The following is a 21,972-nucleotide window of genomic DNA, read 5'->3' as shown; positions in this document are numbered from 1 at the left end:
CTTCACCGTTCAAGCAGTCGAACATGACGTAGTTGTCCATAACAAATAGTTAGAAGACCATAATTAATATCCTTACTAATGTAGAGCATAGTGGCTTGATGAATAAGTAATTAAAGTTATTTCAACCGCCTCCTTGGTACCTCCTTGGCTGACGCGTGAGCGTAGAACCAAGGGGTCCTAGGTTCGATTCCCGGTGGAGACGTAGAAAAAAGTTTCTCGGTCTGGCAGGACACAGAAGGCTGATCACCTACTTGTCCCTAAAGAAAATGGATCAGTGAAACAGATGTATGCATAATGCATCTGCCCCTTACCCCACTTGGGGACACGGGACTTCACTTTAAGTTAAACAAAAACATACCGGCCGAATTGATAACTTCCTCCTTTTTTTGTAGTCGGTTAAAAAAACCATAAAATGTGAGTCATTCAAAGTATGATAGAATCGTGTGCAACAAACACGCATGTTAATAGTGACCTTTGAAATTCTAGAGCTGTTAATTTCCTTAACAGTTTATAGGAAAATTGTTGTTGCGTAGGTGTGGCTTATTGTGGTATTTCTATTTACGCAAACATATAATCATATATACCTGCATTTTCAAATATATTATTTTTTAGTAAATTACCGGTGGCTACGCCACTTTGTCTAAAATCTAATAATTATTAATTAAAATCAGATGCGAAGATCTTAGCATTCATAGAGACCTAGACAAACAGCGGGAAGCGACTTTACATTGTAATGTAGTTAAGAAGTGATTATCTGACCCGGAAAAACATTTTTCTGTCAATACACTTTTATCATTCAAGGGCTTAAAAATCATTTTCGACCTAATAAGTAGCCATTGTCAGACTGAATATCAACAAAAAATAATAAAAAACTTTCAAGCCGTCCCCAAGCAGTTCGGTTACAAACCCTGAAACGAAGCCGCGTGTAAAAACTATAGCAAACAGTTAACCGTAAATTAAATAGTACATAATATGTAATATATTTATAGTAAGTACTTTATGTCAATGCAGCGTAAAGCGCTTAAGAGCGTGACCGCTTACTATTTTTTAAGCTACCGTAACAGCAGTTGTTGCGTGTAGTATTCCAGTTTACTAAGAAAACATGTCATCGCGCAATTTATTTTAGTCCCTAACCCTTACGAAATACGGAATATTTTCCTATGAATGCTAGTTACTATAAATTATAATTCTCTGCGAATGAAATTGCACCCTAATTTAATTATTATAAAGTTTATTATTCCTTGTGTAGGTACTGGAATGTATAGGACAACATCCTATCCATATCCACAACCGGTTCAATGACGTCACTGACCACACAGACCGCGACCACGCGAGTCGCGAGTCGCAACGTCCGCATCATTCCAAATTCGAATTTCGGCTGCCGCGCTGCTTACATGCAATATCGCACGTTTGCCGCCAAAAAGGATTAAATGTCATCTTGACATAATTTTTTTTTAATTTGTGCTGCACAAAGGTTTTAGTGGTTTTGTGTTTATTGACGTGAATAGTGAAAGTTGAACTTGCAAGCTCCGGTTACAGAATGGCGGTAATTTTTTTTTCAGTATTTTTTTAACTTTAGCTATTCTGTTTAAATGATTACGTTACAGTATAATATTTGTATTTAGTTATATTAATTTTTATTCATGATAGAGCGTATTGTTCCTTTAATACAATAGTAGCTCTACATAACAATATATGAATTATTAATACTTCGCTGACCTTTAAACTATAATAATGTCATTTTTATTCGTTCGATATAGATATCTAAATCCTTACATTTATTAATCTATACTTTTATTATAAAACTGAAGAGTTTGTTTGTTTGAAGTTCAAACAAACAAACTCTACTTTGAACGCGCTAATCTCAGGAACTACTGGTCCGATTTGAAAAATTATTTCGGTGTTAGTTCATTAATTATCTAGGAAGGCTATAATACCATCACGCTAAGAACTAAGGAAATATTTGACTTCTTATTTGTTACGATTTATATAAAAACTACCTATTTTATTTACAAAATTCATTGACCATAAGAAAATTTTATAAGTCAGGTGGGGTAAGAGGAACATATTTCATTTTCAGTAAAATATTTTGACTGCTAGGAACAACATTTATAGCTTTTTAAGATGTTGTAAACACACAGAACTTACCTATATGTATTAGCTTCCCGTAGGCTAAATGTCATTACTCTAATAACAGTTCTTACGAAGATATTGACATTAATGTCAAGATTGAGTAATCGTTCCTCTTCCCCCTTACAAGGGGTAAGAGGGACAGTCATTGTATTTCCTAAGATTGGAGTTTGAATTAAAATATTCGTTGCTAAATGTTCGTTAATTTGTAGATAGAATGTCTTTGGTCAATATTAGATCTTAATGTCGATGAAATAAGGTATAATTTGGAATAAAAAACAAGAATACATCAATTCGGGGTAAGAGGGACATACAGGTTCGATCAGGGGTGGCAAACTAAAAAGAAGTCGACTAGTTATAATTCTATTTTTATTTAATCATACATAGTAATGGTAAACAGTCTGTCCCTAACTAGTTTTCCTAGTTAGTTACTCTTTAAAAATAACAATGGCACTATGTGATGAGATCAATATTGCGAATCAGAATTTTAATTCATCTATTAAGAACCTTCTCCTTTTTAAGAAGTCAGTTAAAAATATAAATGATCTTCTTGATCCAAAAGAAATTCTTTGGAATTTCTGGAATTTTGAGACAGGCGAAACTTGGCGAATAGTGGTGCTTGCATCACTGTGTTCCGGTTTGGTGGTGAGATGAGGCCCTGGTGAGTAATTACTGGCACAGGACTCAGGAGGCATAATCCTTTAGGCCGGCAACGCACTTGTGACTCCTCTGTAGTTGCGAATGTCCATGGGCGGCGGAAATCGCTTAACATCAGGTGATCCGTATGCTCGTTTGCCCGCCTATTAAATAAAAAAAATATAAAAAAAACACATGAGCGAGAAATTTTTAGTTATAATTTAAAATTGTAATAGGTACAGAACAGTCAGTCACTTCTTTTCATTTTATCCACATATAATTATAAATTAATCAAAATGTTGGTCACCCCTCACACGGGGGAAGAGAAACATATGTTCCTCTTTCACCGTCAATAGTGAGCCTCTTACCCCAGCTATTGTTTTTGAAGTCTAGGATTTTCAAGCGAAAGAAACTCACAATATTTAGTTGTTTCTTAACTAAAATGATTAATAAAAGAAATACTTACAGTTTTCTCCGTGTATCAGTATATTTAAAATATTTCTAGCACACTTTTATCACTAAAATATGGGTTCGCAAAAAAACGAGCCGACTTGGTGTTAGCCGAATTCGCAACTGTCAAATTTGTTTACATTTTTTGTGATGTCTGTGCTACGTAGCGACATCTACTCAAAACCGCTCAAACTAATTCGCCTTCACTTTTTTATCGACGGAAAGTACATAGTCATAAACGCTTCGGTTTACTAGTTATAGTCTCTAGGCCCTCTTCCCCCAGTGACCCTCTTACCCCACCTGACCTTAGGCTTTACATCTCTACCGAGTCAAATTAGCTCTATATTTTTATAGAGCTCTATATTATCTATATTAATCTTATATGTATATAAAATTCTCGTGTCACAATGTTAGTCTGCATACTCCTCCGAAACGGGTGGACCGATTCTCACGAAATTTTCTGTGCATATCGGGTAAGTCTGAGAATCGGCCAACATCTATTTTTCATATGTACCACGGGCGAAGCCGGGGCGGACCGCTAGTTAGCTCCATAAAAATATAGAGTGTGAGTATTTGTGACTCGGTAGAGATGTAGAGCCTATAAATTTTCTTATTACAGGTCAATCATGAATCAAAGACAAGAGGCAGTGGCTATATAATATTATGTACCTAGTACCTACATATATCTATACAGGTACTTATAGGTACTTATCACTACATAGTATAAAACAAAGTCGCTTTCTCTGTCCCTATGTCCCTATGTATGCTTAAATCTTTAAAACTACGAATAACGCAACGGAGTGATTCAAGAGGAAGGTTTTAATATATAAAATATTAGGTTTTAGACAAAGCGTGCGAAACCGCGGGCGGTAAGCTAGTAATATTATAAATAAATAAATAAATAAATTTTTAATTTCGGTAATTTCAGTGTTATATAGCCCATTTATCAAGGAAGGCTATAAGCTATACAGGGTGTCCCACTATCGGTATACTAAGCGCGAAGGGACTTTTTTGTTTAAGTATTTTTTACGTACTCAGCGTATGCAAAACTATAACCTCCTTTGAGCTTAGTATACCAACAGTGGGACACCCTGTATATCATCACGCTAAGACCAACAGGAGCGGAGCAATGCGGGTAAAACCGCGGGGCACAGCTAGTCATAATAAACAAGTTTATATTTCAGTGTTTTGAATTACAAACACATTTCGCATGTCATTTATGAATACAAAGAATGAATAATAATTAATGTAAACAAGTGAAATGATACCTATCATAAACATAACTATATAGGTAAAAGATTCCTACCTTTAAATTTATGTTATATATCTTCTTTTTATATATAAAATTCTCGTGTCACAATGTTAGTCTGCATACTCCTCCGAAACGGGTGGACCGATTCTCATGAAATTTTCTGTGCATATCGGGTAAGTCTGAGAATCGGCCAACATCTATTTTTCATATGTACCACGGGCGAAGCCGGGGCGGACCTCTAGTTTATATATAAATATGTTTATTGACAATTAATTTATTTAATAACATTTTCATATTTAAAAAATGACGATGAGTATTGTAAAATAAAAAAGTCAGGATTGGTACAACACATATATAACTCAAGAACGGCTGAACAGATTTTAGTTTCATATATCATCACTTGAAATTGAAAATTCGTATTCCTTATTTTAAATCGGTTACACATACATTCTACATCCTATAGGTAGTAGTCATTTTTTAATAGGCAACATTTGACAGTTCAACAAAATTCAACAACGTAACCTAGTAACGACGACATGAAAATAAATCTCTAGGTATATCCTCCTAATACTCCTATCCTATGACCTATCCTTCCTACTAATTTGTGAGGATGTGTGTGTGTTTGTTACTCTTTCACGCAAATACTACTGAACCGATTACAATGAAATTTAGCACACATATAGAGAGTAACTTGGATTAACACATAGGATAGGTTTTATCCCGGAAATCCCACGGGAACGGGAACTATGCGGGTTTTCCTTTGAAAACGCGGGCGAAGCCGCGGGCGGAAAGCTAGTTCCATATAATTAAAAGCTAAAACAGACCATTATAATAATGCATTTAAATAATCATTTGTGTGAATACGGAAGTGAAACAATTACAGGATGTTCTCATTGTTTTTTTATTTACGCAAGTGATTTTGGGTGTTAAAATGTTTTATTTCAGTTGCACTCATTCGAAATGTAATCTACTAACACACATGTAAAAACTGGGGAGTTATATTACATTTTATTATGAGCTAGTTTACCGACCGCGGCCACATGAGTAGAAAGACGGAACAGAGACTAAGCTTCAAACAACCGCGCGAATCGATTGCACTACTACAAGTACGCGGGGCATGTGTGTGTGACCACAGGCCCCTTGTCGCGTACGCAGCGATTCTGGAAAAAACCGGTTTGCGCTTGCACAGGCTGAGGACAGTCTCAGGGTTGATACGACGCACGTTGTTTGTTTTATTAGTTGCAACTTGCAAGTTTGAATATTTTAATATAAAACGTAATATTTTATTGTTAAAAATTGTTGTTTATTGTACTGTGTGTATGAATAATACTAGAAAAACTAAAAATATATCATACTTCAACTATCCCAGGGAGTACAATAGGTGAGTAAATATTTTGATTATTACTTTTTCAAGTAAGTACCTACTTGCGTTTATTTTATTAGGTCCTTTTTTAATAAGAAGAGAATTGTACACGGTGTGTTTTTACCTTTCATTATTATTACAAGTTTAACATTTGTAAGTATGTATGTAATTGTGTGTAATTATAAAACTATTTAACAAATGTTTTGTTTAATTTGTCTTAACTTATTGTGACAACCCTACCAAAATAGGTAACAATTTTGCACGTTCTTAAGAAGCTTAGTCTCTGTTCCGTCTTTCTACTCATGTGCCGCGGCTTCGCCCGCTTTGTCTATATCCATACCACAGTCCATACTAATATTATAAATGCGAAAGTATCTCTGTCTGTCTGTCTGTTACTCAATCACGCCTTAACTACTGAACCAATTTGCACGAAATTTGGTATAGTGATATTTTGATACCCGAGAAAGGACATAGGCTACTTTTTACCCCGGGACATAGGATAGGTTTTATCACGGAAATCCAACGGGAACGGGAACTATGCGGGTTTTTCTTTGACTGCGCGGGTGAAGCCGCGGGCGGAAAGCTAGTACCCAATAAATTAAGTATATACTAAAACCTTCCTCTCGCATCACTCTATCTATTAAAAAAACGGATCGAAATCCGTTGCGTAGTTTTAAAGATTCAAGCATACATAGCTATAGGGACAGAGAAAGCGACTTTGTTTTATACTATGTAGTGATGATGATTACCGGTTTTTTTTAAACAAAAACATAACTAATGCGTTGATTTTGTTTTCTAATTTAATAATTAAAAAAAATTGACATCTGTCAATTTCACAAAAAAAAAATAACATCTTGGCGCGCAATTTCGTTCCAACAATATTGACGTTCCAAATTTAAAAGTGACGTAAAACGTACGCAGATGATATTTGCGCTACTCATATGGCTGCAAGGAGATTTATCTAATAAATTATTATAAGTTAATCTTAAACCAAATATTAGGTCATTGATACTATAGCTTGTTGTCCCTTTTAGTTTTAAATGATATTATCCTATTCTATCTTACTAATATTATAAATGCGAAAGTTTGTGAGGATGGATGTATGTGTTTGCTTGTTACTCCTCCACGCAAATGCTGCTAAATTGATTACAATGAAATTTAGCACACATATAGAGGGTAACTTGGATTAACATATATGATAGGTTTTATCCTGGAAATCCCACGGGAACGGGAACTATGCGGGTTTTTCTTTGAAAACGCGGGCGAAGCCGCGGGCGGAAAGCTAGTCTATGTATTACAATGTTTGTGTGGGAGCATTTTTGGTACTTTTCCTATATTGTCATAATATGAAAAAATGTTCATGCCTTTATAGAAGAATAAAAACTCTTAAAAACAACAAATTCTCTTTTCCAAAAACCAAACAGACTAAAAAAATCCGTGACACTGTCGCGTCTACGAAGAATCAATAAGAAACTCGATATAGACCTATTAAAATAATGTTTTTTCTGTCCATAAAATACGATGGTAGATAATAAAAAAATTACGTTCCTGTCCTCCATATATTTTACTAACTGCTCTCTGCGGTTTCACCCCCGTGGCTCCGCTCCTGTTGGTCTTAGCGTGATGATATATAGCCTATAGCCTTCCTCGATAAATGAGCTATCTAACACCGAAAGAATTTTTCAAATCGGACCAGTAGTTCCTGAAATTAGCGCGTTCAAACAAACTCTTCAGCTTTTTAATATTAGTATAGATTCGATCCTACAAATAAAAAATAACCGAAGCAGCGGGCATCAACTAGTTTGATTTTTTGTTCAAGGTATGAGTAATAGTGATGTAACTTGTAAGAGTCAAGGTCTCTCAGGGTTTTTGAACTCATTATTAAGTTTTATAGTTGGTACTATCATGATTTATACTTATTTTATTCATAAAATTGCTTTTATGGGTTAAGGGTACCTACATTTTTGTATACTGTAGTAAAATCTAAATACACAAATAAAAAAAAAATACCTAATTACAGAAATGTATGTATGTACGTGCATAACTTCCAAACGTGAAACGACTCTACCTAAGTTATGTTTTTTTTTTCGTTTTTGTGAGAGAGTAAAGATTAAATTTAGTCAATTTTAACAAAAGCTGTTACATTTTTATTATTATTAATTTAAAAATTCCTAGATAATAAGTATTTACTTAGGTAAGTACTATGCCATTTTTTACTAAAAAATCAACAATTAAATACGCATTAATCAGACTGAAAACTAGATATATGTATTTAAAAAAAGTTATAATAACTCTAGTTATCCAAAAAATAATTTCTGTAAACTGCTAGCTTGGCCTTGTGTATAAAACTTAAAATACATATAAATAACAATATAGACCATTTAAAACTGACATGTTTTCTCCAAACTGTATTATTATGTCCATGGCCTTGAATTTAAAAAGAAAAAGTTGACTCAACTGTCAAAAGATAATGTCAAACTGTTCAAGGTCAACAGGTTATGTCATATATTACGCGGTTATGTAAATTGGCGGTTTTATGATATAATCTCTTTAAATATGGATACTATAGTTCGTTAAAAATAACAATAGTTTAATAGAATTTGGAATTCCTAGTTCCTAAATTAGCTTAAAATCGCTAAATATTATAAAACAAAGCTGTCTGTCCCGTGTCCGTCTCTACTATGTATGCTTTCTTGAAAACTTCGCAACGGATTTTGAAGCGCTTTTTTCTAGATATAGAACGGGCGAATCCGCGCGCGAAAAGCTATATCTAGCTTATAGGTAAATCACAAAAGTGATTGACTGACTGACTGATGTATCGCGCACTCCTCGAACTACTGGACCTATCCTTCTGAAGTTTGACATATTGCAGATTGCATTGAAATTAAAGATTTTAACGGATTTTAAACGCGTTTTATTCATTATATAATAATCCCCACGTTTCACACTCTATAATACAATCACATATAACGAATAAATCGCGTTTAAAATCAGTTAAAATCTTTAATTGCACGCCTCATAAGCGAAGCGTTGAGGTGGGTACTACTGTCACTTCGCGCAAAACATCTGATTTTTCAAACTTAAAATGTCTTTATGTATCATACATTGCACTTGTAAGATAATACATACACACACATATTAAGAAAAAACACTATTTTTAACGTTCATGATATTTTTGATGTCATTTTTGTTATTTAAACTAGTTAAAAAACAGTTTAAAAAAGTTCTGTCTTGGACGTCCGTGTGTCTGTATGTGCGGATCCTTTTTCTTGTTAACACGATAGCGACCGAAATACTTTACTAATCGAGTCTTTTTTTTCTCTTCCGCTTGAGTATGCTCAGGAATAGAACCCTTTCATTTTTCAGGGTCTGATTCGATGTGGTTTAATTGTTATTAAATAAACAAAAATAATAATTAATAAATATTTATTAAAAAAAAATTATGAGGCGTGCACTTTTGGATTTTCCAAATTTTTTATAAATATTGCAGATAGCCATTATGACGTAGGAAATCTAATCTATCCCACAATCTATCCGCTATAAGAAAGGACAAGTGTATTATATCTCCTGGGGAGATAAAATATGGGATAAAAGTTTTATTATGACAATTTATTTCGCGCGTGAAGCTTCGGGCAACAAACAAAGAGACAAACAACAAACAAAACTAAATGAATAATATAAAATATTATAGTGAGTTGGGGTAAGACCGGACGGATTTTAGACGTATTGAAATGGTCTAGCAAAAGCCCGATTTTCTCAGCACTTACTGTTCAAGATTTACTAAAACTGATGTAAATGACAATAATTCATTTAGCTCGCTTTGCTCTACAATAATTTTGTTCTTTTCTTTACGTTCTTATCCCATATCCGGACTTACCCCAACTCACCTTACCTGTGAATTATTGTGCATTTTTATTATTTATTTTCTAGAGTTTTCCATTGCACATTAATTTATCTATCCATACTAATATTATAAATGCGAAAGTAACTCTGTCTGTCTGTCTGTTACTCAATCACGCCTTAACTACTGAACCAATTTGCATGAAATTTGGTATAGGGATATTTTGATACCCGAGAAAGGACATAGGATAGGTTTTATCCCGGAAATCCTACGGGAACGGGTTTTTCTTTGAAAACGCGGGCGAAGCCGCGGGCGGAAAGCTAGTAAGATAATAAGAATCATGCATGCTGAATTACGTGAAATATTTTAAATGTCAACTTTAACCCCTGAATGACCTCGAGTTGGCTATTTATTTTCATACGTTACATTTCTATTAATAATTATTATTGTACTAAATAACTAAACATCCACTTTCGTATTTATAGTTTACTAGCTTTCCGCCCGCGGCTTCACCCGCTCTGTCTATAACCTTATAAATTTTATACTAAAACCTTCCTCTTGAATCACTCTATCTATTAAAATACCGCACCAAAATCCGTTGCGTAGTTTAAAAGATTTAAACATAGGGACATATGGACAGAGAAAGCGACTTTTTATACTATGTAGGTACTTATGTAGTGATAAATAATATTAAAAAGTGAATAGTTAAGTCAAACTTAAACTCAAAAAAATATTCTTGTAAACTTTTACAACTGAGTAGGATATAATTATATAATTTATTACATTATAAGAACCGTATAACATAAAATAATAACGTATGCAACAAACAGAATATAATAATATCTTTGTTTAAAAGTTCTCTACCAAGAATCGATATCACAGGAAACATAAACATAACAGTAGATCCCGTTACGAATAAATTGGACCTAGTAGTGTAGTGGTTAGCGACCTCATTTCGTGAAGGGCGTGGGTTCAAAATATACTAGCTAGCTATAATAATATAGACATATAGGCTCTTTTACTAGCTTTCCACCCGCGGCTTCGTCCGCGTTTTCAAAGGAAAACCCGCATAGTTCCCTTTCCCGTGGGATTTCCGGGATAAAACCTATCGGACTATGTGTTAATCGGAGGAATGTGAGGGCAAACATAACATTTGAAACTTGTTATCTTTGCTATAAATAAAGTCTTATCATAATAATTATAACTAAAAAAATATCAATGAAATAGTGTTAGGATAGAGCGATAAGAATACATTATTCATTTAAAAGTTTATCTTAATTTTACAAAACTGATACCTACAGAGTCTTGAAATTTAGTACAAAGTAACGTCTTATAGCAGCTTATAGCTCGAACTACCTGAAATGTTTTTATCGACATCATTTTGCTTTTGAATATGCTGTAAAATATTAAACTTAGAACAGATAATTATTTTTCTTTTGAAATATTACCGAAAAGCCGATACAAGAGAAGATATAGAGTTCAAGAAGTGTGCCTGATTTAGTAAAAGCTCATTATCACACTGTTTGTATGCATTTCCTGAGAACATTTACTATAGTGGTGTTTATTTTTTTTTACACCATATGAAAGTAGAGATTTCAATGAATAAAAGGCACCCCAAGTTTTTGAAAAAAGCTGATATTTTGACGGGTGACTTTTCGATTGAAAATTAGATTGTTTTTTTGGTATTAATTCAAAATAAGGTGAAAAAATAAATATTTTCAATCAAATAAATTACAGTGTATTTGGGACATAATAAAGTAAGTTTCCACCAAATTTCGTAGAAAAAAAATAAATTTTGAAGTAGATAGAAATAAAAGACCAAAAACTTGGTTTTTTGAATTTCTCACCTAAGTTTTTAGGTTATGTGAAAAAATTGTGAATACAAAAGTTATAGAACTTTTAATTACCTACAACTTTGCCATTGAACTTTTTTCTATAGGACTTGTAGTTTTGTCGGAAATCAGGAGAAACCATTTTTTTCTCTTAAAAGATCCCCCCTCCCACTTCCCGAACTCGGATTGACCGTAATTTATTTTTCCTTTTATTTTCATCATATTCCCCTCCTTTTCTAATGGGTGTCATCCGACTGCGATTTTTTTTATCTTTTCATTATTTTCAAAGGCTTCTACCCCAGTCTATCAGTCAAAGGGCGAAATTCAAATGTATTTCGAGGATTGTCCGATGGCTTTTGGCCAACCTAAGATTAACCAGTCCTTCCTCAGAAATTGTGTTTCGGGATTTGACTATAATATATGTATAAGATATTATTTTATTTACAGGGAATGAATAGTCGTCTCGCCTTTGCAATATTGTGTGCGTCGTGGTCAGCATTTCAACATGGATACAATACGGGTGTCATGAACGCACCGCAAGGAGTAAGTTTATGTATTAATACTAATTTATAAAGCTGAAGAGTTTGTTTGTTTAAACGTATAAATCTCAAGAGCATAGATAACTAGCTTTCCACCAGCGGCTTCACCCGCGTAGTTAAAGATAAACCCGTATAGTTTTCGTTCCCGTAGGATTTCCTGGATTAAACTTATCCTATGTCCTTTCTCAGGTGTCAAGCTAGCCAAATTTTAAGTAAATCCATGTAGTATTTTCTGAGTTTAGCCCAGACATACAGACAAATAGATAAAAATTCTTAAAACTATATTCTTGGCCTCAGTATCTACTGTAGATCACGCCCCAAGTATACTTAAAAAAAATCAATGTACAGTTTTTACTTTGATACGATTTTATTATATGTATAGATTAAGGAGTTTCTTGCCGGTTCTTCTCCGTAGATACTGCTTTCCGAATCGGTGGTACTTAAATGTTAAAAATACGTAATGACGTTTCAAAAGTGCTTCTATAAGAAGTCTAATTGAATAAATAAATGTTTGAGTTTGAGTTTGGGTTAATTAAAGTACTAAAACAGATGAATCAAAGCACTTAATAACAATTCATTTTACAGGTAATGTCCGACTGGCTTCAAAAAGAAGTGCTGACGGGAACAAATATAACCCTACCATCAAAAGACGATCCCAAAGTGACAACAGTATGGTCCATTACTGTGGCCATTTACTGCGTGGGGGGGATGATAGGGGGAGTTATAACTGGCTTCGTGGCTGACCGGTAAGAATATAAAATGACGCATGAGTCATGTTTTTTCGTGCGTGCAGCCGGCTCTATCGAATTATAAGACGTTGTCACGTCAAAAGAGCATGTGTGCCAACACGTGTCAGAAGTGAAACTTGTTTGGCAAGATTCTAAGATACCAAAATTTTCACCTTACTCCATGACGGTATTGCCATAACGCGAACTTGAAATTTTACCCTCAACGCGCCTAAAGAAGATTCACTTAACACTTTCAAACTAAAAACAGAAAGAGAATGAAAGTACCTTTTTTCGTTTGTAAAACACAGATGAATCGTATAATAACTATTCAAACTTAAAATATTATAACTTATATTTTGTTACAATTTTCAGATTCGGTAGAAAAGGCGGTCTTCTTTGGAACAATATATTGGTGTTCATAGCTACTGCTTTAGAAGGGCTGTCCAAACTAGCACAGTCGTCAGAAATGTTGATTGTTGGCAGGTAATTTATTTACACACATTCTATCCTATCCTATCCTTCCTACTAAAATGCGAAAGTTTGTGAGGATGGAGTAGTATGTTTGTGACCCTTTCACGCAAAAACTACTGAACCAAGGTATGTATGGTACAAGGTATGTATGTTTGTGACCCTTTCACGCAAAAACTACTGAACCGATTACAATGAAATTTAGCACACATATAGAGGGTAACTTGGGTTAACACATAGGATAGGTTTTATCCCAGAAATCCTACGGGAATGGGAACTATACGGGTTTTTCTTTGAAAACGCGGGCGAAGTCGCGGGCGGTAATCTAGTAGTGGATTCAATGTTTTCTTTCTTTAAATTTTTATAGTATTGTTGATTAATAATTGACATTTTATTTAGATTCAATAATTACTTATTTTCCAGATTGGTAATTGGAATAAACAACGGATTGAACGCCGGTCTAACACCTATGTATTTGGCTGAAATATCACCTGTATCTCTTAGAGGCTCGGTAAGTTTAATATATTTTTATAAATGGAGACTAGAGTTTCTTTATTTAGGCCCGTAGGTTCTTCTAAACCATTTCTAAATTATATTATGTATAGTTTAAAAACGCAGAAAGCTTTCCATTGATGATAAATAATGCTATAATAATGACTAAATGAAGATTGTATTTTGTTCATCACTAAAAATCTCATCACCGATATAATATTATATCTATGCCAATATGTGGAACATGGCATAAATGACGTTTATGCCATGTTCAATAAATCCTACTTTATGGAATGTTCCACAGACCACGTTTATGCAATGTTCCAAAGCTAGCTGTTTATATAATGTTCCACACATAATTTATGCATTATTCCACAGATCGGTACAGTATACCAGTTAGTGATTACAATAACTATCCTCTTCTCATTTACTGGGTCTCGAGTCTACTGGGAACTCCAACCGGCTGGCCCTGGCTGTTATCAGTGACTGTGATACCCGCTGTCATTCAGTGCTGTACACAGTCAATAAAGTATTTGTTGTTGAATAGCGTTTAGTTTGTCTCCAACAATACTATATTAAGAATGTTATTAATCACCAAAAACTCGTCACCTATTTGTGTAGATGATGTTTCAAAGCTAATTTATAAAATAGTGCTTTAAAGATTGATTTATACAATAGTCTATCTTAGAATTCTTAGATCATTAAGTAAGTCTATAGATCGATTTTATGCAATGTTCCAAAGCTAGTTTATTAGTTTATTATACAATGTTCCACAGATCGGAACAGTATACCAGCTAGTGATTACAATAACTATCCTCCTCTCACAAATATTGGGTCTCGAGTCAGTACTGGGAACTCCAACTGGCTGGCCCTGGCTGTTATCAGTGACTGTGATTCCCGCTGTCATTCAGTGCTGTACACTGCCGCTGTGCCCGGAGTCACCTAAGTTTTTGTTGCTGAATAGAGGCGCTGAGTTGAAAGCTCAGCGAGGTATGTTGGTTAAATTTAAACATTATTTTAATTACATACTGTATTACTTATAAATATAAGTTAATACAGTATGTAATAATATAATAATAATAATCCCTACTTAATATTATAAATGCGAAAGTAACTCTGTCTGTCTGTTACGCTTTCCCGCTTAAACCTCTCAACCGATTTTGATGAAATTTGGCACAGACAATCTTTAGAACCTGAGCAAGAACATAGGCTCTCTTATCAAAACACCACGCGGGCGGAAGCTAGTTAAGTATAAATAGAAATAGCTAATTACGTACATACTAATTACTGTGTACTGACAGGTTGATTAAAATTAGATTTAAGTTGCTTATAAAAAAAAATAGTATATATATTATTACAGTCTGTTATAGAGAGGATTGTCTGCGTGAAAACAAACTAGTTTTTTACATTTTTAAAGATCTAAATAATAATTAAATAAAAAATAAGAATAATTTATGTGACTTCGTCCCCCAAAATAAACTGCATTAAAATTCAATAAATATGATAATTTTTCTCTTTCAATTTTTGTATATTATTTTTGCAGCTCTGAACTGGCTCCGAGGTGATGTAGCTGTGCATGGTGAGATGGAAGAAATGCATCAGGTAAATCCTTATTTCATTTGATGATACTTGGTAAGTTATAGAACGATATAGTGTAAAAAAGATAATACATATAATATAATATCTATAATTTAAGGATATAATATAGTAACATATGTTTTACTAGCGGTTCGCCCCGGCTTACCGTGCTGCCCGTGGTACCTACATGTTTACGTTTTTTTTTCATAAAAACTATCCTATCTCTCAAGTTGGATCGAACTGCACATGGTGTGCGAATTTTATTATAATCGGTTAAGTGGTTTAGGAGTCCATTGAGGACAAACATTGTGACACGTGATTTATATAATATATTTTGATTAAGATTAGAAAGAGCATAGCTTGCATGCTAGCATGACTTGGTGAGCATTGAGCATGATGACTTCACAAACTAAGCTTCTTTTGGGCCTTTCTTCCTTCCTTCTTTGACCTTAGTAAAATTGCGTCGACTAAAGATGCAATATTCGACTTAAAATAGATTTAGTTTTCCTGCACAGTAGGCTCGGCTCACAAGACTATTTTGATGACTTATTTTTTTTTCAGGAAGCAGAAAAAAATAAAATCAGCAAAAAGGTCACATTACGGGAACTTTTCGGCAATCGTCAGTTGCGTCAACCACTGCTTATAGCAATGGTGGTTATGGTGGCACAACAATTATCTGGAATAAATGCAGTTATATTTTATTCAACTGACATTTTCAAAGGCGCCAATTTGGATACTGCACAGAGTCAGTATGCTACGCTGGGTAAGTATTTTATTTATTTATTTATAACCCTTTATTGCACAAACAAAATAAGGACAAAAATAACATTAAAATACAAATGGAAGGCATAGTTTGTACAAGAGGCGGCCTTATTGCTAAGCAGCAATCTCTACCAGGCAACCGCAGGCAGGTATTATTAGATTGTTTCTTATCTTTACTAATATGTATTATAAAGAGGAAAGGTTTGTAATTATGTATGTATGTATGGTTTTCACGCATAAACTACTGGACCGATTTTGATGAAATTTGGCACAGAGAATCTTTAGACCCTGAGAAAGAACATAGGCTACCTTTTATTACGAAATATGTACCACGGGCGAAGCCGGGGCGGACCGCTAGTTTTATTAGATTTTGAATTAATAAGTCATGGTTTGGATAAATGTATATCTGACTGGTTGGCTTGGTTGGTAGTGACCCAGCTGTCTTCCAGGCCAGATCGTCGGTTCGATTCCCACCCGGGGCAAATATTTGGTGAACAACGATGTTTGCTCTGTCTGGGTGTTAATTATCTATATAAGTATTTATTTAAAATTATATATGTTTGTTTATCAGCCATCTGGTTTCCTCACAAGCGAAAGCTTAGTACGGGATCAGATCGAGGCGTGTGTGGAAAATGTCCTGAAATATTTATTGGAACGAAGTTCCTTACCGCGCGTTGTGAAAGGGGGCGAGACGGAAAAAATTCTTACGAAAAGTTGTCATGACACTTTTTGCTAGAGTTGTGCGGCGTGCGCGTGGTTCTCTGTCTGTCTCTCTCTAACTTAACACTTCGTTCCATCCGGATGTCCCTTGACATCGCTCAAGTTATATTTACATATTTATAATGTTTACAGGTATGGGCGCAATGAACGTGGTAATGACTGTAATAAGTCTATTACTAGTGGAGGTGGCTGGCAGAAAGACGTTACTTTTGGTTGGTTTTAGCGGCATGATGGCGTGCACTATTGGGCTGTGTGTGGCTAACATTTATGTAAGTATATTATTTATACAATATAAACTTGTATCGGTTTTAATTTTATAAATTAATAATATCTAAAAATTGCTAAAAATTAGAAAGAAAGAAAGATCATATCTTATTTGACTCCACACACAATTGACACAGAAATACAATACTTAATTAAAATTAAAGCAACACAACATGAAACAAAACAATACCAGTACAATAAATTAAAAAGTAAAATAAAATAAAATGAAGCCGAAAAGTGGAGCTATCAGCCAATTAAGATTTTAACGGATTTTAAACGCGATTTATTCATATCAGCTGCGCTCCGCGGTTTTACCCGCGTGGCTTCGCTTCTGTTGGACTTAGCGTGATGATATATAGCCTGTAGCCTTCCTAATGGGCTATCCAATTACACTGAAAGAATTTTTCAAATCCGACCAGTAAGTAGTTCTTGAGATTAGCGCGTTCAAACAAACAAACAAACTCTTCAGCTTTATAATATTAGTATAGATATTATTATTCCATGTTTTCTAGTCGCGTAAAATCAAACTATCATTCTCAACGCGCAGAAGTTTCACTTCAAAAATTGATTCTTGTACACAATTTACAAACCAAAAGACATTTTTTGCTGCCCACAAAAATATATTGCATTGCAAAGTTTAGATTTACAAGGTTTCACGCAAACTATTGAACCGATTACAATGAAATTTAGCACACATATAACTTGGATTAACACATAGGATAGGTTTTATCCCGGAAATCCCACGGAAACGGGTACTATGCGGATTTTTCTATGAAAGCGCGGGCAAAGCCGCGGGCGGAATATATATATAACTAAATGAGAATTTTAGTATCGATTATCGTCCTTCTCTGTTTTATATTTTAAGTACTTTAAGTTTAAGTTATATTACACTATACGTTTTAATTTTATTTTATTTTCAGACGGATTACGCGTGGGTGTCATATCTTTGCATTGCATTAGTAATTCTCTTCGTCGTGATGTTCGCTGTTGGTCCTGGATCTATTCCCTGGTTCCTTGTTACTGGTAAGTTTATATTCTTAAATATTTAATACTAGCTGTGCCTCGCGGTTTTACCCAAATTGCTCCGCTCCTATTGGTCTTAGCGTGATGATATATAGCCTATAGCCTTCCTCGATACATGGGCTATTTAAGACCGTAAAAATTTTTCAAATCGGACCAGTAGTTACCGAGATTAGCGCGTTCAAACAAACAAACTCTTCAACTTCATAATATAAGTATAGATTATTATGTGAAACAACACATAAGTATTACCTATTATTTTGTGGAACATCAATGATCTCTATGTGTCATTTACGGAGAAGTCCTTTTTGCGTTTAAATTATGGTTATACATAATTAATTAAGGTTATGTTATGTAATAAATTATGGTTATATATAGTTATATATTAAATAATGGTTTATTTTATTTTACCTGATTATCGATCCTATTCTTAATTGAACCGTATAGTAAATGTAATAGATGTTATTCCTTATTCTTATTCGAGGCGATTTATTAAAACTGTTTTTTTCTGTCTTTTGCACCCCGAAACGGTATATTATTTTCTATATTTGTTTAATTTATTTGAATGAATGAATGAAAATACTTTATTTGCACCAATACAAGGAAACAATACGAAATAAAACACATACAAGATAAACACGTGCAAAAAGGCGGCCTTATCGCTAAAGCAGCGATCTCCTCCAGGCAATCTTTAGTCGAGGATCATGAGAATTACGTTTTATGATGAGGTTGATGGTGCAAAACATAAAAATCATTAAATAAATAAGTATAAGACTATGATACATAGTATACATATACATACATACGGATATTATAAAGATAAATAGTAAACATTTAGCTGCTTTTTGAACTCATTCAATGTCCCTGCTCTTCTGATGTTGTCGGGCAAACTGTTCCACAGCCTGATAGCTGATTTATTTATGTTTATTAATTAAATTTCAGAATTATTCAACCAAGCAGCTAGGCCCGCGGCTTCGTCTGTAGCCGTGACTGTGAACTGGACAGCTAACTTCATTGTGGCACAGAGTTTCTTACCGCTATCCGTAAGTACATATTTGTTTTAATTTTCTTATTAGATTACCGCCCGCGGCTTCGCCCGCGTTTTCAAAGAAAAACCCGCATAGTATAATCCTACGGAAACGGGAACTATGCGGGTTTTTCTTTGAAAACGTAGCGAATTGTGAAAATCAGTTTCTCAATTCAACTGTATTTTTTTTGTATATTCGTTACCTTACGACTGGGTGAACCGATTTTGATGATTATTCCCCAATAAAGAATTATTGATATGTGTACAAAAGTTACGAAATGAGATTTTTTAAATGGAGTTTAAACAAATCTAATGATCCAACACAACATTTTTTTAACGAAATGAAAATGAAAGCGAAATTCCTCGAAATCCATACTATTATTATAAATGCGAAAGTAACTCTGTCTGTCTATCTGTTACTCAATCACGCGGCACGCCTTAACTACTGAACCAATTTGCATGAAATTTGGTATCTAGAGATATTTTGATACCCGAGAAAGGACAAAGGAAAGGTTTTATCCCGGAAATCCCACGGGAACGGGAACTATGAGGGTTTTTCTTTGACTGCGCGGGTGATGCCGCGGGTGGAAAGCTAGTCAAGTACCTAATAAATTAATATTAACATATTTATCTTCTTTTGCAGTTAATACTTGGCACCAACGTGTTCCTCATATTCGCAGCTCTACAATTCATATTTATATTATTTATTACCTTCAAAATACCAGAAACGAAGAATAAAACTGTCGAAGAAATCACGGCTATGTTCAGGCAACAACTGTGATTTTATAACCGTTATTTTTAGTTATTTAACTGTTATTTTTTATAACGGTACGTTAGAACTGTTATTTTATAACGGTTTTCGATATACTTACAGATGAAATATTTTTTATACTCTGTAGAGCTTTATACACTGAAAATTAATAAAAAGGTAATATTAAGAAAAGATCAAAAATAAATTATTTATGAATCAAAAGCTGCCAAATTTATACAATTTTACATATTTTTTTATAATGAGAAGTAGGTATGTACTCATAAATATCATAAACATATGCAAACATTTACTATAATACCAATTTCTCCGATTTATATTATTGTAATGTTCAAATTGAGTAGTGTTAACCATGGACGTATAAAAAAAGACGGACGCCGTATTACGAACAAACAACGTGAAGCCACCATAGTAAGCTAGCGATCGTGTAAAGACAATAAACACGCACACATTCTCACCATAGTAAGCTAGTCGGCCGCCATTACGTCGTGAACTACCGACTGATTAACTGCGACACTGTTTCACAAAAAATATTTAAAATGCCGTCTTGCGTGGTTAAATGGTGTCGCAAAAGTACAATTTTAAATAACAAAACACAAGGGATTACATTCCACAGGGAAGCAAGTTATTTCTTTTATGTTTTAATGACAAAATTATTACGGCAAAATTTATAGAAAAAAATACAGCTGCCATTGTCATCAGGACAGCTGTTGCCATGGCAACATGGCACTCACACATGGATGTTTCGCCGCCATTACTAGGCTTCACTCAATGTTTAGGCGATATACCGTCCGTCTTTTTTTATACGTCCATGGTGTTAACATTAAAAAAATAATTGAATTTAGAAAAAGCGACAAAATTCTGTTATAAAGTTCGTTATTTCTAAGTTCAAACTTCAAAGTCAAAAATTTGACAGCATTTTAAGTTTGAGTTACCTCGAGTAAACTAAAGCATTTAATGTAAGGTATTTTAAGATGTGTTCAATAATGAAAGACTACCCTGTGCTATAGATAATTAAAATATGAATAGTGTACCTTTGTATTTATTCCGAAACCGATTATAAATCGTTAAAAAAACAGGTTAAAAACATTGTTAAAAAGGTTAAAATACTCTTTAAGTAGATCTGAGTTTAATTTATGGTAGCGTATTATAATCTATGTGTACTTATGAATCTGTGAAAGCTGATTAAAATGTCTGTGTATGTAACCATCTGAGAGTCTTTATACAATTAATGTAATGAGTAAAATTTTGTAGATAAGTTATTAAGCTATTGCATAGCTTCTATCGCGGGCCTTGAGCGCGGGGACCGAATCCAGAAATTCCGTAACGAAAATACTTCACGCTCCCCACTCCGACGGGCGGAGGTGTGGCCTGAAGGCATAGCATGCAATAGCTTTACCGCGGCAGTCCCCGAGTGACACACGTCTTTGTTATTGATGCTCCAGTTGGTACGACGAACGTGGCCAATTAGCCTGTAGCCACATTTCACATTACTTTTCTCTTTTTCACGAGAGTTGTATCACTTTGACGTGTATCATGTTTTGACCATTCAACTTTGAATATCATTGTTAAAATATTATTTTTTATGAAATTGTCTGTATAGAGATGTTAATCTGTATTTTAAGTTTTTACTATTGTTTCATACGTATGTACATTAGTTAAAAAATGAGCTTTTTCTTAAATATTAATTCTGAGTATGCTTGATTGTATTAGATGTGCTATTTTGTGACATGATTGCAGTTTTTATTTATATTAGTGATAATGTTGAAAAACTAGAATAGAAATGTTACTTTTATTTACGTAGATATTCGTATTTTACTACTTTTTACGTACTTAACCTGAAAATTAAAATTACATTGAGTATTTTGTGTTACACACATTCCAAACGAAATATAGAATACTTTCTCCCATATTATACTAAAAACTACCAATTTTACCATAGACTAAAAAAATAAAAATGGCGCCAAATGTCATTGCGATTTTTTTTATATTAGTATAGTTTAAACATCACAGCATTTTTAATTTTAAGTTGTTATGAATGTAATAAATTTAATTTTACTATAAAAATGAGTTTTATTTTTTCCTATTTACTAAATATAAA

The 21,972-nt window shown here is 33.9% G+C and overlaps 1 protein-coding gene across 1 annotated transcript; it reads left to right on the top strand.

Moving 5' to 3' along the window:
* The first annotated feature begins 1,349 nt into the window (after window positions 1-1,349).
* On the top strand, window positions 1,350-20,771 carry LOC149475250 (solute carrier family 2, facilitated glucose transporter member 1-like). The gene is made up of 12 exons (XM_089713625.1): window positions 1,350-1,546; window positions 11,952-12,047; window positions 12,629-12,789; window positions 13,144-13,254; window positions 13,663-13,750; window positions 14,508-14,721; window positions 15,275-15,333; window positions 15,871-16,072; window positions 16,924-17,060; window positions 17,976-18,078; window positions 19,018-19,118; window positions 19,746-20,771. Exons 1-12 carry the CDS (start codon window positions 1,541-1,543, stop codon window positions 19,881-19,883), a joined length of 1,416 nt encoding a protein of 471 aa, XP_089569751.1. The 5' UTR covers window positions 1,350-1,540; the 3' UTR covers window positions 19,884-20,771.
* The last annotated feature ends 1,201 nt before the right edge of the window (window positions 20,772-21,972 follow it).

Source organism: Colias philodice, chromosome 31 (assembly GCF_061535455.1).
Source record: "Colias philodice isolate Cphi_HAF_F1 chromosome 31, ilColPhil1 Martin Lab GWU primary, whole genome shotgun sequence".
NCBI lineage: Eukaryota > Metazoa > Arthropoda > Insecta > Lepidoptera > Pieridae > Colias > Colias philodice.
Note: the sequence above shows the minus strand (reverse complement) of the source record. Positions and strands in the feature narration are given on the sequence as shown.